This window comes from Oncorhynchus nerka, linkage group LG27, assembly GCF_034236695.1.
Source record: "Oncorhynchus nerka isolate Pitt River linkage group LG27, Oner_Uvic_2.0, whole genome shotgun sequence".
Classification (NCBI taxonomy): Eukaryota; Metazoa; Chordata; class Actinopteri; order Salmoniformes; family Salmonidae; genus Oncorhynchus; species Oncorhynchus nerka.
Window position 1 is genome coordinate 43,092,647 of NC_088422.1, and position 17,035 is coordinate 43,109,681.

The 17,035-nt window shown below is 42.9% G+C and overlaps 1 protein-coding gene across 3 annotated transcripts in view; it reads left to right on the top strand.

Moving 5' to 3' along the window:
* The window catches only part of hsd17b3 (hydroxysteroid (17-beta) dehydrogenase 3), a 28,384-nt gene extending 12,707 nt beyond the window's left edge, over positions 1–15,677 (top strand). For 2 of the 3 annotated variants that reach the window (XM_029638286.2, XM_065011689.1), the window contains exons 2-11: positions 6,705–6,751; positions 8,582–8,657; positions 9,091–9,198; positions 9,317–9,384; positions 12,300–12,344; positions 14,140–14,174; positions 14,368–14,449; positions 14,577–14,642; positions 14,987–15,136; positions 15,235–15,677. In XM_029638286.2, coding sequence (XP_029494146.1) covers positions 6,705–6,751; positions 8,582–8,657; positions 9,091–9,198; positions 9,317–9,384; positions 12,300–12,344; positions 14,140–14,174; positions 14,368–14,449; positions 14,577–14,642; positions 14,987–15,136; positions 15,235–15,330 — 773 coding nt within the window. In that variant the 3' untranslated portion in view covers positions 15,331–15,677. The remainder of the gene's footprint in view (positions 1–6,704; positions 6,752–8,581; positions 8,658–9,090; positions 9,199–9,316; positions 9,385–12,299; positions 12,345–14,139; positions 14,175–14,367; positions 14,450–14,576; positions 14,643–14,986; positions 15,137–15,234) is intronic. The other variant, XM_029638287.2, reaches the window with a different exon arrangement.
* Positions 15,678–17,035: the final 1,358 nt, after the last annotated feature.

Below are 17,035 nucleotides of genomic sequence, written 5' to 3' on the forward strand. Positions count from 1 at the left end.
GGAGAAGACTAGTGTTAAGAGAAGAATAGACATTCCTAACACTGTACAGTCAGAGGCTAGATAACCACATCTTGCTATTGAGAGAGAAAGAGACACCGGCTAGCTTGGATAGCCCTGAGACCACTCAGCTCCAGCCAAACACCACAGCTTTCAGATGCTGCTGCCTTTGTTATAATAGGGTCACTAACCAATGCTCCCTTCAACACCCCTCCCTTCCCCTCAGAGAAGAACATTCCAGGGCTTTCGTGTTCCATTCGGTTCCATCTCGAAGGTTGTTGTTCTGAACTTCTTTGTTCACTATCCACAGCTACAGCTACAGTGTGTGTCTGTGTGTGTGAAGTTTACCATGCGGTTGGCAGTGGGTGCTGCTGAGGGGAGAATGGCTCATAATAATGGCTGGAACTGAGCAAACGGAATGGCATCAAACACCTGGAAACCATTTCATACCATTCAGTCATTACCACAAGCCCATTCTCCCCAATTTAGGTGCAACCAACCTCCTGTGGCAGTTGGATTTTAACAGTGAGGAGGCAACGATGCAGAATTGTTTTTTCTTACCAGGGTGAGGCTAAAACAGCCGGCGAATTGTACAATTACTTACAAAAGAAAAGAAACTGGACTGAGCAACAAGGAACATAAACTGAATTTGGGTTCAAAAGAAAACCCAGGCTCAATCATGCCTGAAAAACCTGTCAGCATACCAACCCGTTCCCGGTCCTGTCTCTCAAACAAGGAAATTACAGGGTTTAAATAGGGACCCATCATTCATCAGCCAGTGAGAACAAGCCAATTGACATCATGATGAATTGGGACAGTGCCCCGAGTGGGTGGAGTGACCAATGGAATGGCACCAGGCCATGCATTTACCAGGCCATGCATTTACCAGGCACCGGCCTGGTCTCATTTACAAGACGTAACAGTAAAAATAAATTCACTGCACTCAAATTAGTATGGTATGTTAAGCTTGGTATGGTTACATAAAACAGAAGGTTACTTAAGGAAAAAAACAAAAGAAGGGTCCCCCTACCATCCCTACCCTGATTGGAGTAAACTAACGGACAACAATACTGCTACTGCTACTTACAGCTATTTTCTCTCACATCTACGGTACCTGTAGTTAAATAATTATACATATGTTCCTAATTTCTTCTTTATTCAAGTGCTGGATTTTCACCCACAGCGGCCAATCCACCATTATGATCTTAACTCCAACCCTCTAATGTTCACAGATTCACCCATCTTTCCCAGTATAATGGCATTTTGCTATTTCCATTTGCAATTACAGCCCTCCATTTCACTATGATGTCTTAGGAGGGTCCTGAACCTCCCTATTTGTAGCATTTCTACTAATATTGCTCTAAAAATAAATACTTTACCCAAGAGTATAATAATATTTCCCATTGACGGATCATTGGTTTTTCAGATCCCGTAACAATACAGTCTGCAGGTTGATCTGAACCCTGATATTATGACATAACAACCATGCCTGGACCTGATTCCAAAAGCGAGCCACCGATTGACAGTACCAGAACATATGTTATATTGATTCTGTTTTCTCGCGGCAGAATCATTTTAAAGTAAATTATATATAGTAAATGTAAATCCGGTACACTCAAATTAGTATGATATGTTACGCTTAGTGTGGTTACAGTGCATTCGGAAAGTATTCAGACCCCTTGACTGTTTCCACATTTTGTTACATTACAGCCTTTATTCTAAAATGGATACAGAATTACAAAAATAATCAATCTGCACACTACCGCATAATGACAAAGCAAAAACAGGTTTTTAGAAATGTTATTAAAACATTTAAACTGAAATATGACATTTACATAAGTATTCAGACCCTTTGCTCAGTACTTAGTTGAAGCACCTTTGGAAGTGATTACAACCTCGGGTCTTCTTGGTTATGACGCTACAAGCTTGGCACGCCTGTATTTGGGGAGTTTCTCCCGTCTCTTCTCTGCAGATCCTCTAAAGCTCTGTCAGGTTGGATGGGGAGTGTCGCTGCACAGCTATTGTAAGGTCTCCAGAGATATTTGATCGGGTTCAAGTCCGGGATCTGGCTGGGTCACTCAAGGACATTCAGAGTATCATGACACAAGGCGAAACCCAGATGCTGACACAGGAGGCAGATGGTTGGAGTCTTACAATGTTTATTAATCCAAAAGTAGTAGGCAAGAGAATGGTCGTGGACAGGCAAAACCAGATCAGAGTCCAGGGGGTACAGAGTGGCAGACAGGCTTGAGGTCAGGGCAGGCAGAATGGTAAGGCAGGCAGAATGGTAAGGCAGGCAGGTACAGAGTCCAGAACAGGCAAGGGTCAAAACCGCGAGGACTAGAAAAAGGAGAAATGCAAAAAGCTGGAGAACGGGAAAAACACTGGTTGACTTGGAACATACAAGACTAACTGGCACAGAGAGACAGGAAACACAGGGATAAATACACTGGGGAAAATCAGCAACACCTGGAGGGGGTGGAGCCAAGGACAAGTGAAAACAGATCAGTGCGTGACACAGAGTCTTGTCCTGAAGCCACTCCTGCTATGTCTTGGTTGTGTGCATAGGGTCGCTGTCCTTTTGGAAGGCGAACTTTCGCCCCAGTCTGACTCCAAGCGGATGTCATGTGCCTTTTACTAAGGAGTGGCTTCCGTCTCTACCATAAACACTTGATTGGTGGAGTGTGCAGAGACGGTTGTCCTTCTGGAAGGTTCTCCCATCTCCACAGAAGAACTCTAGAGCACTGTCAGAGTGACTATCAGGTTCTTGGTCACCTCCCTGACCAAGGCCCTTCTCCCCCAATTGCTCAGTTGGGCCAGGCAGCCAGCTCTAGGAAGAGTTTTGTTGCTTCTAAACTTCTTCCATTTAAGAATGATGGAGGCCACTGTGTTCATGATGTTCAATGCTGCAGAAATGTTTTGGTACCCTTCCCCAGATCTGTGCCTCAACACAATCCTGTCTCGGCACTCTACAGACAATTCCTTCGACCTCATTGCTCTGACATGCACTTTCAACTATGGGACCTTATATAGACAGGTGTGTGCCTTTCCAAATCATGTCCAATCAATTGAGTTTACCACAGGTGGACTCCAATCAAGGATGATCAATGGAAACAGGACGCACCTGAGCTCAATTTCAAGTCTCCTAGCAAAGGGTCTGAATACTTATGTAAACAAGTTATTTCTGTTTTATTTGTAATACATTTGCAATCATTTCTAAAAACCTGTTTCCACTTTGTAATTTTTAAATTGATTTAACCTTTATTTAACTAGGCAAGTCAATTAAGAACAAGGAACAGTGGGTTAACTGCCTTGATCAAGGGCTAATTATAATGGGGTATTGTGTGTAGATTGATTTAAAAAAAAGTTTTAAATCAATTTCAGAATAAGGCTGCAACTTAACAAAATGTGGAAAAAGTTGAGACTGGTGTTTTGCGGGTACTTATTAATGAAGCTGCCAGTTGAGGACTTGTGAGGCGCCTGTTTCTTAAACTAGACACTAATGTACTTGTCCTCTTTCTCAGTTGTGCACTGGGGCCAACCCCTCCTCTTTCTACTCTGGTTAAAGCCAGTTTGCGCTGTTCTGTGAAGGGAGTATTACACAACGTTGTACGAGATCTTCAGTTTCTTGGCAATTTCTCACATGTAATAGCCTTAATTTCTCAGAACAAGAATAGACTGATGAAATTCAGAAGAAAGTTATTTGTTTCTGGCCATTTCAAGCCTGTAATCGAACCCACAAATGCTGATGCAACTCGTCTAAAGAAGGCCAGTTTTATTTCTTCTTTAATCAGCACAACAGTAGAGGTGATGGCGGTAGTGCTAGTAGTGGTGGCGGTAGAGGTGGTGGCAGTAGTGCTAGTGGTGGTGGCGGTAGTACTAGAGTTATTGGTTGTATTTTGAGACAGGCTTGAATAAGGTAAGTAGCCAATAGGCAGAGAGTAGCATAATTGGTCTGATTCTCTAATAATGGTATGGGAATAATAATGTATTATTATGTAGGCCTACATTGAACGCCACACATTGGCTGCTACTGTAGACTGAATGATAGAACAGCTATTTCCATGTTAAAATGTTATGGGATACATTTTCTCCATTGTTTTTGGTGGTAGGCCACTCTGGAACGTCTATATTATGATCAAATAGCCACAGTATCCTACACTGTCTGAAACTGTAACTTAAAACAGGTACAGCCTCGGTGTTCACAGTAAACACCTGCTGGAAGTTACACAGAATTGGAGGGAACATTGCCTGAAGCTGTTTGAAACATCTTTGTAGGCCGTAAAAACTGGTCAACCTTAGGCTTATTAAAGCCCACAGCCCTTGTAAGACTGGTTGCTTGCGGTACTCGAACTGAAAGTTGAGGGTTGCACTTAAGCCACTGAACCAATCCACCCCTCCGTGCCCCTGTCCTTTCTTGAACCTTTGCTTGATTCCCATCCCCTCTGCCAGAACGAAGGCGAGTCTACTCACGTCCCATGATGTTAAGCCAAATAAGGTTCTTTCCAATTGTTGAATGTGGTTGAGGTCACTTCATATGTGGAAGAGAAGACTGGCACCCACCCATTTGGCTGAAGCCTGGATTTTTCACCTCCTTTTCCTCGTTGCCGTAGTGTTCTTGATGGAATGTTGGGCACCCTGGCAGCTCCCTTTAAGATATGCCCATTTTCCATTGACTTCAGTGCATGCTGTGTTGACTCATTGCTTCAGTCTATTTTCTTCTTGTATGCTCTCATCTGAAAATAAAAACATTGAATTATATTAGTAACTGTAAGGAACTTAACCTTAACCTAAGACCTGACCCGTAATCTAACAAATGGCCCCTAATCCTTACACCTAGCCCCTAATCTAACAGATGGCCCTTAACCCTAACTACCCCACACAGAACTGTGTACCTTAAGACTAACCAGTTTCTTTCAAACCACATGACTTAAAGTATTATTATTGACCTACAGAAGGAGAGTTTTAAAAGCTCTCTCTTAAAAACGTAGCTAGCTATCTAGCTATATGACATAAAATGCTGTGTAAAATAACTAAACGGCTTTAGAGTAACATTAACTGTAAAGCTTTCTGTCACTAGTGGAAACATTTACAACTGTAATTACGATATCTTATTGAATGTATTTTACCTCAGATGATCTGGTAGTAAGGTTATACGTAGCTAGCTATCTAACGAACGTTATATGACATAAAATGCTGTGTAAAGCAACTAAAAGACTATAAAGTACCATTAACTGTAAAGCTATCAGTCACTGGTGGAAACATTTACAACTGCAATTAATTATTATCTTTTTTGAATGTATTTTACCTCAGACGATCAGGTAGTAAGGTTGCTAGCTAGCTCTGCTAGCAGCTTATGCTAACTAGCTAGCTGGCTAACATTTACTGCCAGTAAGGTTAATAACTAGAAAATTAGCATAAATTACCACTAACTGGGATAGTCAGTGTCTAAATGACAGGTAGAAACACATCATAACCATATAGGGGTAACTAGCCCCTAGGGGCCAGTTACCCCCTACAAGGTGGAGGCGAGTTGCCACCAACACACTCATCCAACATATTACTAACTTTACTGAAAAATTATCTAAATGTTTCTCTCTAAACAAGTGGATTATTTATCTTAAGGCTTTCCTACTTGTACATCTAACTTCATTGGAATATATCTACAACTTTTTCAGCCAGGGAAAGTGTTTGGTGACATCTCGTGTTGGGGGGGGGCCTAGTTATCCTCAGGGGACTAGTTACCCCCTAGTAATGGGGCAGCAGGTAGCCTAGTGGTTAGGACATTGGGCCAGTAACCGAAATGTTGCTAGATCGTATCCCCGAACTAACAAGGTTAAATTTGTCATTTTGCCCCCCTGAACAAGGCAGTTAACCCACTGTTCCTAGGCCATCATTGTAAATAAGTATTTGTTCTTAACTGACTTGCCTAGTTAAATAAAGGTTCAATGAAAAAAAGAAAAGAAAAAAAAAGAAAACAAACATTGAAGTACACTTGGAGTCAGTGATGGTGTGGTGTGTTGTCCTTTAGAACTACACATACAACCTCATATATAGAAGACTTCTATATCTGTTGTTTCCATTACACATGTTGCAATTTTTTTTTTTTGCGACATTGCTTTTGTCGAATACAACTGGGTCATTGGAAACCTGCCTATTAATTGATTTATCAAGACGACTCCTCCACGCTTGTCTCAAAGCAGAGCTAAATGATCATCTAGGTGACATGACTATTGCTTTAAATTACATTTGGATATGACTTTGGGAGTTTCAGTATAAAACAGCAATTTGATACATGCCTTCAATTGCATTAGCCTACTTTATTCCAATAGTTTCATCATTCAGTTGATCACAATTTAGGTGAGTTTTCCAGTCTCTGTCACCCGCCTCTTCTGCATTGTTCTCAGCACCAGTTTAAATCAATATACTGTTTTCTAGAAATATGGCTCCTTTTCGGGTTAAAGCTAATTTAATTTCTCTGTTATTGGATCGGGCCTGGGCTCGGTTTTAGTTTACCGGGCTTGGATCAGACTTGGCTCTAACTTTCAGGCCCGATGGGAACAAAACTTCCAGGTGGAGCAGTCCACCCATGCTGTGGTGCATGAAGCCTCTAGTGGTGGGAAATAGTACTGCCTGGATACTTCTATCAGTAGCAATGTGTAAAGATATTTTGCAGTGACATCCTATCCCATCTTGCTCTCTTGCAGTGGTCACTGGTGGGTCAGACGGGATAGGGAAGGCTTACGCCTTTGAGGTAAGTTACCATTGCTGTCTCTGAATGCGACTGTGGCTGTTCATGACATACCACCTGTCCATCCCTAACTGCATATAGTTCTATCCCCCCATGCAACACCAACTCCATGTGGTTCTATCCCCCCGTGCAACACCAACTCCATGTGGTTCTATCCCCCCGTACAACACCAACTCCATGTGGTTCTATCCCCCCGTGCAACACCAACTCCATGTGGTTCTATCCCCCCGTACAACACCAACTCCATGTGGTTTTATCCCCCCCGTGCAACACCAACTCCATGTGGTTCTATCCCCCCCGTGCATCACTACCTCCAGTGATTCTGTCCCACCTGTCCATCACTAACTCCAGTGGTTCTGTCCCACCTGTCCATCACTAACTCCAGTGGTTCTGTCCCACCTGTCCATCACTAACTCCATGTGGTTCTGTCCTACCTGTCCATCACTAACTCCATGTGGTTCTGTCCTACCTGTCCATCACTAACTCCAGTGGTTCTGTCCTACCTGTCCATCACTAACTCCAGTGGTTCTGTCCCACCTGTCCATCACTAACTCCATGTGGTTCTGTCCCACCTGTCCATCACTAACTCCATGTGGTTCTGTCCCACCTGTCCATCACTAACTCCATGTGGTTCTGTCCCACCTGTCCTTCACTAACTCCATGTGGTTCTGTCCCACCTGTCCATCACTAACTCCAGTGGTTCTGTCCCACCTGTCCATCACTAACTCCATGTGGTTCTGTCCCACCTGTCCCATCACTAACTCCATGTGGTTCTGTCCCACCTGTCCATCACTAACTCCATGTGGTTCTGTCCTACCTGTCCATCACTAACTCCATGTGGTTCTGTCCTACCTGTCCATCACTAACTCCAGTGGTTCTGTCCTACCTGTCCATCACTAACTCCAGTGGTTCTGTCCCACCTGTCCATCACTAACTCCATGTGGTTCTGTCCCACCTGTCCATCACTAACTCCATGTGGTTCTGTCCCACCTGTCCATCACTAACTCCATGTGGTTCTGTCCCACCTGTCCATCACTAACTCCATGTGGTTCTGTCCCACCTGTCCATCACTAACTCCAGTGGTTCTGTCCCACCTGTCCATCACTAACTCCATGTGGTTCTGTCCTACCTGTCCATCACTAACTCCAGTGGTTCTGTCCTACCTGTCCATCACTAACTCCAGTGGTTCTGTCCCACCTGTCCATCACTAACTCCATGTGGTTCTGTCCCACCTGTCCATCACTAACTCCATGTGGTTCTGTCCTACCTGTCCATCACTAACTCCATGTGGTTCTGTCCCACCTGTCCATCACTAACTCCATGTGGTTCTGTCCCACCTGTCCATCACTAACTCCAGTGGTTCTGTCCCACCTGTCCATCACTAACTCCATGTGGTTCTGTCCTACCTGTCCATCACTAACTCCATGTGGTTCTGTCCTACCTGTCCATCACTAACTCCATGTGGTTCTGTCCTACCTGTCCATCACTAACTCCATGTGGTTCTGTCCTACCTGTCCATCACTAACTCCAGTGGTTCTGTCCTACCTGTCCATCACTAACTCCATGTGGTTCTGTCCCACCTGTCCATCACTAACTCCATGTGGTTCTGTCCCACCTGTCCATCACTAACTCCATGTGGTTCTGTCCCACCTGTCCATCACTAACTCCATGTGGTTCTGTCCTACCTGTCCATCACTAACTCCAGGTGGTTCTGTCCCACCTGTCCATCACTAACTCCATGTGGTTCTGTCCCACCTGTCCATCACTAACTCCATGTGGTTCTGTCCCACCTGTCCATCACTAACTCCATGTGGTTCTGTCCTACCTGTGCAGCTGGCAGGACGTGGGCTGAACGTGGTGATCCTGAGCAGAACCAAGGACAAACTGGACCGGGTGGCACTGGAGATAGGTGGGAGGAATTAACATCCTTCTTCTTCTGGGATGAGCAAGATTGTCTTTGAGGGTTAAGATCAGGAGTGTCAGACATACTGCTCGCAGGGGTTCAATCCATCCCGAGGATGGTTTGTGTAAAAACATATATATATTGTTTTAGAAATGATAATGGACCTACATTTATAGAGTTTCTTGACTGTTTCCAGCTCTCTAATAATCACGGAAATTAAAGCTACACCGCCAGGGTCGAATTTCCAAAAACGATGGATATAGGACTATTTTTACACACTTTGACAGCGAGGAAATATAACACATATTCGGTGCAGCCCTCCGGACCTCGATGAAGACCATATGCGCCCCCCCAGTGCATAATGAGTTCGACACCCCTGGTTTAGATGTTAGGTCAATGTATCTCTTGAACTTCATTTTGTGACCTTTCTCTTTCACAGGAGAAACCACCGGTCAGAAAGTGAAAGTGGTCGTAGCTGATTTCACTGAGGATGACATGTATGAACACATTGAGGAGAACCTGAAAGGCTTAAATATCAGTGTATTAGGTGCGCGCTGTCCTTCATTATTACTCCTTATATTTACTGAGCTCTAAAAATAGTAACCTATCCTATCCCAATGACAGCTGCCGAGTGGCATTAACCTGGTCTTATCCAATTCACGCAGTGAACAACGTGGGGATTCTGCCTAGTCATATTCCCTGCAAGTTCCTGCAGACTAAGGACCTGGAACAGGTGAGAGGAGACATACAATATTGGTTCACCTACAGATGTAGGATCTTAATTTGAGCCAGTTTGATACAGCAGGAAAAGAATCCTGCAGCAACAGGAACTGTGAGTTATTTTGTGTATTATAATTAATATACATTTTTGTAGGGGCTGATGCATTTGACGTTAGGGCAAATCAAGTCTGAAATGTTCAATTGGAAATGACAAACTTTAGAAGCCTTTTAAACCTTGAATACACTACAAGTTTGCAATTCCTGCTATGCACACATTTTCTTTTCAACAAAAGAGTGATCAAATGAAGATCTCGTCCTCACACCTCACCTGTCCTCTTACCTGTTCCTCACACTCCCCTTTCCTCTCGCCCCACCTCACCTTTATCCAACACGCTGCGTGACAGAGTGGAGGCTGCTGAGGAGAGGATGGCTCATAATAATGTCTGGAATGGAGTCAATGGAATGGTATCAATGACATGGAGATCACGTGTTTGATACCATTCCATTAACTCCATTCCAGACATTATTATGAGCTGTCCTCCTTTCAGCAGCTTCCACTGCTGGAATGGAATAAATGGAACTGTATTCAACAGATCAAACATTGAAACCACGTTTGACTCCATTCCATTGATTTCATTCCAGCCTCTACAATGAGCCCGTCCTCCTATGGCTCCTCCCACCAGGCTCCACTGGTGTGATGTCATAATTTGCCAGTTATTACGTTGATGTTGATCCACCTCAATAATTGCACTTGCATTTGGCGAAAGGCTCGTGACACACATACTCAGGCTGACTGGCTCTCGTTCAGGCAAATGAGAAATAAGTGAACTCAGGCTGTCAGGAAGGCCAAAGTTAGTTACTTTAAGGATCAGTTCTCTCTCTGTGGGTCTAACCCCAAGAAGTTCTGGAAATGGTTAAAGACCTGGAGAATAAACCCTCCTCCTTACTGCTGCCCATGTCCCTTAATGTTGATGATGTGGTTGTTACTGACAAGAAGCACATGGCTGAGCTCATTAATCACCACTTCATTAAGTCAGGATTCCTAATTGACTCAGCCATGCCTCCTTGCCCGTGCAACATTTCCTTATCTCCCACCCCTTCTAATGTGACTAGCTCCGACGCTCCTCCCTCTTTTTCCCCTGCCCCGCTACAAAGGTTCTCCCTGTAGGTGGTCAGTAAGTCCGAGGTGCTAAAGGAGCTCCTAAACTTGACCCCCAAAAAACATCTGGGTCAGATGGTTAAGACGCTTTCTATCACCGCCAAGCCTGTCTCTCCTCTCTGGGGAGGTTCCCATTGCTTGGAAGGCAGCCACGGTTTGTGCTTTATTTACGGGGGTGATCAAGCTGATCCTAACTGTTATAGGCCTATTTCTATTTTGCCCTGTTTATCAAAAGTGTTGGAAAAACTTGTCAATAATCAACTGACTGGCTTTCTTGATATCTATAGTATTCTCTCTGGTATGAAATCTGGTTTCCGCCCAGGTTATGGATGTGTCACTGCAACCTTCAAGGTCCTCAATGATGTCGCCATTGCCCTTGATTCTAAGCAATGTTGTGCGGCCAAAGCTTTTGATATGGTAGATCATTCCATTCTTCTGGGCTTGGCCTGGTTTGCTAACTACCTTTCTCAAAGAGTGCAGTGTATAAAGTCAGAAAATCTTCTGTCTCAGCCACTGCCTGTCACCAAGGGAGTACCCCAAGGCTCGATCCTAGGCCCCACGCTCTTCTCAATTTACATCAACAACATAGCTCAGGCAGTAGGAAGCTCTCTCATCCATTTAGCTACAGTCTTATACTCAGCTGGCCCCTCCCTGGATGTTGTGTTACATGCTCTACAACAAAGCTTTCTTAGTGTCCAACAAGCTTTCTCTGCCCTTAACCTTGTTCTGGACAACGCCAAAGCAAAGGTCATGATTACAGGTGTGATTACTACCTCTGAGGGCTTAGAGCTTGAGGTAGTTAACTCATACAAGTTCTTGGGAGTATGGCTAGACGGTACATTGTCAGCACATATCAAAGCTGCAGACTGAAGTTAAATCTAGACTTGGTTTCCTCTATTGTAATCGCTCCTCTTTCACACCAGCTGCCAAACTAACCCTGATTCAGATGACCATGCTAGATTACGGAGACGTAATTTATAAATCGGCAGGTAAGGGTGCTCTTGAGCAGCTAGATGTTCTTTATCATTCGGCCATGAGATTTGCCACCAATGCTCCTTATAGGACACATCACTGCACTCTATACTCCTCTGTAAACTAGTTGATGCTTATTTATAAAACCCTCTTAGGCCTCACTCCACTCTATCTGAGATATCTACTGCAGCCCACATCCTCCACATACAACACCTGTTCTGCCAGTCACATTCTGTTAAAGGTCCCCAAAGCACACACATCCCTGCGTTGCTCGTCTTTTCAGTTCGCTGCAGCTAGCGACTGGAATGAGCTGCGACAAACACTCAAGCTGGACAGTTTTATCTCAATCTCTTCATAGACTCAATCATGGACACTCATACTGACAGTTGTGGCTGCTTTGCGTCATCTATTGTTGTCTCTACCTTCTTGCCCTTTGTGCTGTTGTCTGTGCCCAATAATGTTTGTACCGTGTTTTGTGCTGCTACCATGTTGTGTTGCTACCATGCTGTGTTGCCATGTGTTGCTGCCTTGCTCTGCTGTTGTCTTAGTTGTCTCTTTATGTAGTTCTGTGTTATCTCTCATGTGATGTGTGTTTTGCCCAATATTTTTATTTAATTTAATTTACTTTGAATCCCAGCCTCTGTCCCCGCGGGAGGCATTTTGCTTTTTGGTAGGCCGTCATTGTAAATAAGAATTTGTTCTTAACTGAATTGCCTAGTTAAATAAAATAAAAATGTTACCTGTGGATGACATGGAAGGAGGAACACACTTCACATTTGTTTTTTTTTGTTTTCCAGAGAATTACAAAAGTGATCAACTGCAATGTGAAAGCCTTGGTCAAGGTGGGTAGATATTGAAGCCCATCAGTGGAGTTTATGCTTAAAGGGATACTTTGGGATTTTGGCAATGAGGCCCGTTATCTACTTCCCCAGATGAACTCATGGATATGTCTTTTGAAGGAAGTTGCTGACTAGTGCTAGCACAATTACTAACTAACACATTCTCATTTACAGCAACAACCTGGGGAATAATTACAGGGGAGAGGATGAATGAGCCATTTGTAAGATGGGGATGATTATGTGACCATGATGGTATGAGAGCCAGATTGGAAATGTAGCCAGGACACTAGGATTAACACCACTACTCTTACAATAAGTGCCATGGGATCTTTTTGTGACCACAGAGAGTCAGGACACCCTTTTAACATCCCATCCGAAAGATAGCACCCTACACAGGGAATTTTTTTGAAACCAGAGGAAAGGTTGCCTCCTACTGGCCCTCCAACACCACCTGGTCTCCCATCCATGGACTGACCAGGACCAATCCTGCTTAGCTTCAGAAGCAAGCCTGCATCCCACGCTAGTCCAATGACTGGAAGTCTATGGTAACTGCTAGCATGCTAGTAGATACCATAGACTTCCAGTCATTGTGCTAACGCTAGTTAGCAATATCTCGGCTAAACTACTTCCTTCATACTAAACACAGAGACATAAAAATGGTATCCACAAGTTCATAAGACCGGCGTTATGGGCGGACCTTAGGGGGCCTGGCCCGCCCTAACATACCTCATGCCTCGTCCAAATAAAATATTTAAATATTGATAACTTATTTGACCGAGACACCCGCCAACAGAAAGACCCATCCAAGCAAGCGAAACAGCGCGTCTCAGTATGTGTAGCCCAGGAAATGTGATGCTGTCAGAACTAAAAGAGTATGGCATGACATTCTCTTTTTTGCCAGTCCGCATCAGATACAGTACATTCGGAAAGTATTCAGACCCCTTGACTTTTTTTCACATTTTGTTACAGTTGTATTCTAACATGGATTAAATAGCTTTTTCCTCTTTATCAATCTACACATAATACCCCATAATGCCAAAGCAAAAAACTGGACCATACATTTTTGCAAATGTATTAAAAATAAACTGAATAAGTTGCATAAGTTTTCAGACCCTTTACTCAGTACTTTGTTGAAGCACCTTTGTCAGCGATTACAGCCTTGGGTATGACGTTACAAACTTGGCACACCTGTATTTGTGGAGTTTCTCCCAATAGAACAAGCAGGTGACAAGTTTTACGGGCTTTTATCAGCACAAAATCACTGAGGGAGCAGGCCCGACATCTCAATCAAAATAATAAAATCATCAACTGATTGCCAATTGACTTTTTGACTGCTTGCATATCAACCCATATTCATATTGTCATTATTGCTTATGTGATGATTTTCACTATTATCAAGCACACTTGGCACTTGTAATGATGTTTAGGCTACTGATGTTTTCGTCGTTTGACCATGCATCTTGCTGACCTTGCACTTGGTGGTTGGGGTATTTATTTGCACTTTGTCGTTATAAAAAGAAGCTGATACCGGGTTCCAACACCAACGCTTACAGTTAATAGTTGTAACAAAGTCACTCCACGAATACAATTTATTGAACACTTAATATTATAAGAAACAAATCAAAAAATGACAGTCTAGATCCAAACAGGAGGTCCTGTGAGAAAGAAACCGCTCCCCTCTATGGAAATCACATGCCCGTCCAGGGCGCCGGCCCTGCTTCTGACTCATTGCCAAAATCCCAAAGTATCCCTTTAATTAAGCGTCTTTGTTTTTAACCGACTTGTCTTTGTTCCACAGATGTGCCAAATAGTCCTGCCAGGGATGGAGAAGAGGTGTTTTTGGAGAGGTTTTCCTCAAGCCAATATTTGAGACTTCACATTGTCAATTAAATCAAAAGTCCAGTTTATTTATACTGAAACTATAATTAGTCTAATCTAAAATCCTGTTAATTACTGGATGAACATATGTTGATGAATGTCAGGAGAGAAGAACCTGAGTAATTCTGACTGTCTAATTCCTCTGCAGAGGGAAGGGAGTGATCGTGAACATCTCCTCTGGTGTGGCCAGTGTTCCCTCCCCCATGTACACCATGTACTGTGCATCAAAGGCTAGTACAGACCTGCTATCTCTTTCTAAGCACCGGATGATCAGTCGGTTGTACGCGATGCTTCTGGAATTAGTCGTTTGTATAATAAAAGTGATCTCAATGTTTCTGCCTTACTGTCTTTGTACAGGTGTTTGTGGAGAGGTTCTCTCAAGGTCTGCAGGCTGAATATAAAGCAAAAAGAGTCATGATACAGGTGCAGTGATGCATCAGGGTGCATGGATCTATTTTACATTCATATAAAAGGGGGAGGGCCCTCAAATCGTTTGTACATGTATTGACTGTGTATGTTGGCTTATTCATCCCCCTGTCTCACCTGTAACTATTCCCTAGGTCATTGCTGTAAATCAGAATGTTCTCTCAGTCAACTTACCTGGTAAAATAAGGGTAGAATAAATCAATGCAAATTGTATCCATTGGTTTGTACAGCAACGTGAATGTGAATTCAGGAGGTGAGCTAAATCAAGAATTGAAAAATTGTAAGGGAAATAAATGGCATTTTACTATTCTTGAATTTCTCTCCTGTGTCTCTGTGTCCAGGCAGTGGCTCCATTTGGGGTGTCCACCCCAATGACGGGCTACCAGAAGTCCAACATGGTGACCCTGACAGCGGAAGACTTTGTCAGGACATCCCTGGAGTACCTCCAAGCCGGGGACAAGACCTACGGCAGCATCTGTCACACAGTACTGGTAAAACGCATCAGAACATTTAGACACATGGAAAGGTGAAGTATTTACCTTGTTTTCAGTCATTGAAACAGGTGTTCTGCTGTGTGTTGTCTCTACAGGGTTGGATGGTACAGGCTGTTCCTCAGCAGATCCTCCACAGTGAGACCATGCAGGACAGTCTACTGGAGTATGTGAAGAAAAGAGTGGGGGCATAGGTCATAGGAGATCAACCCATGCACTATGTTATCATCATGTACTGTATGCATGTCTGTAAATAAGATATGATGCCTTTTAAATAACTTTTTCACATGTATGTATTTCTAAAACAAGAGGACTGTAAAGGCATTTTTAACTCATACTTCTAGTAAGTTGAACTCAAAATCAATGTTTATGTGATACTGACTGAAAATGAGAAGTCACACCAACCTTTCCCAGCATGCTCTGCTGTGGGTCGATATTTTGGAATCTGTGTTTTTTAATGTACATTGAGTGATTGATTGATTAATCGTATACTACACAAAGATATATAACATACATTTTTATAAACTAATCCAATCATTTAGTTTGAATTTTGAACTTCTTACTGAAATGGTTGTTCCGGTTTAAATGGCTTAGGCGGTCTCCTCCCATTGTTCCTAACCCTGGCAGTCATTATCAGGTTGCGGGTGAATACAAATGTTAACTGTTGGATAGCCTAACAGGCTGGATTCCAATAGAAATTACAGCATAATGTGACTTGCAGGTACAGGACAAAATGCAGGTAAATTTCCCCCGTTGGAAGATTCCTGGAAATCCTTCAACCAGGATTTTTTACAAATCTGGGAATTTTGGGAAAGTTATCAGCATTCTGCAACCCTACTTGAAGGACTGATGTGGCCTGTAAACCATGAGTTTCAGGCCACTGTATAAGGGTATATAAAATAAGGTCTTATAAGATATGTAATGTATTGTCATAAAAAGTTGAATTATTATAAACATTTGCCTAGGAACACAGTTGTTGAAGACCACAAGACTGAAAGTGAATGAATTCAACAACCATATCTCTGTCACTAACAAATACAGTCATGGGTGGTAACTCTATAATTCATTTGAAAAGGCAAGGCACACTAGGAAATTATATTTAACATTTTCAAGCTGAAATCTGGACCCCCTACAGGGTCACAGTGACTATCGGTTTGAATAATTACTACAAATTCACTTTATGTAACTGTACTCAGATATATTTAGTGCAACAGGTTTCCTCAGTGAGAGAAGAGGGGGCCGGTGGCACTGTTGTCTTACTGGGCCAATCAACTACGTAAACGTGTGTCTCATGTTTCAACCGCTCTCGGAGCTCTAAGCTAAAGCCAACACAGGAAGACAGAACGCTTCTGAACTTTTGCTTTTTGAGTGTAGTTAACTAACTGTTTTGTATTTACTGATTTATATTTGACCTGTTACCGCTAGCGGAACATCTCGATAACATCCGGTGAAATTGCAGAGCGCGAAATTCTATTTAAATTATTAGATATATTTAACTGTCATAAAATGACAAGTGCAATACACCAAAATAAAGCTTAACTTCTTGTTAATCCAGCCGCCGTGTCAGATTTCAAAAAGGCTTTATGGCGAAAGCAAACCATGTGATTATCTGAGGACAGCGCCCCATCATACAAATGCATGACAAACATATTTAATCCAGGGAGGTGCGACACGAAAGTCAGAAATAACGATATATTTCATGCATTACCTTTGAAGATCTTCTTCTGTTGGCACTCCAAAATGCCCCAGAAACATCACAAAAGGTCCCTTTGTTTGATAAATTCCTTCTTTATATCCCCAAAATGTTTGATTCAGAAATACACCGGTTCCAACTCGCCCAACATGACTACAAATGTTCTAATAAGTTACCTGTAAACTTGGTCCAAACATTTCAAACAA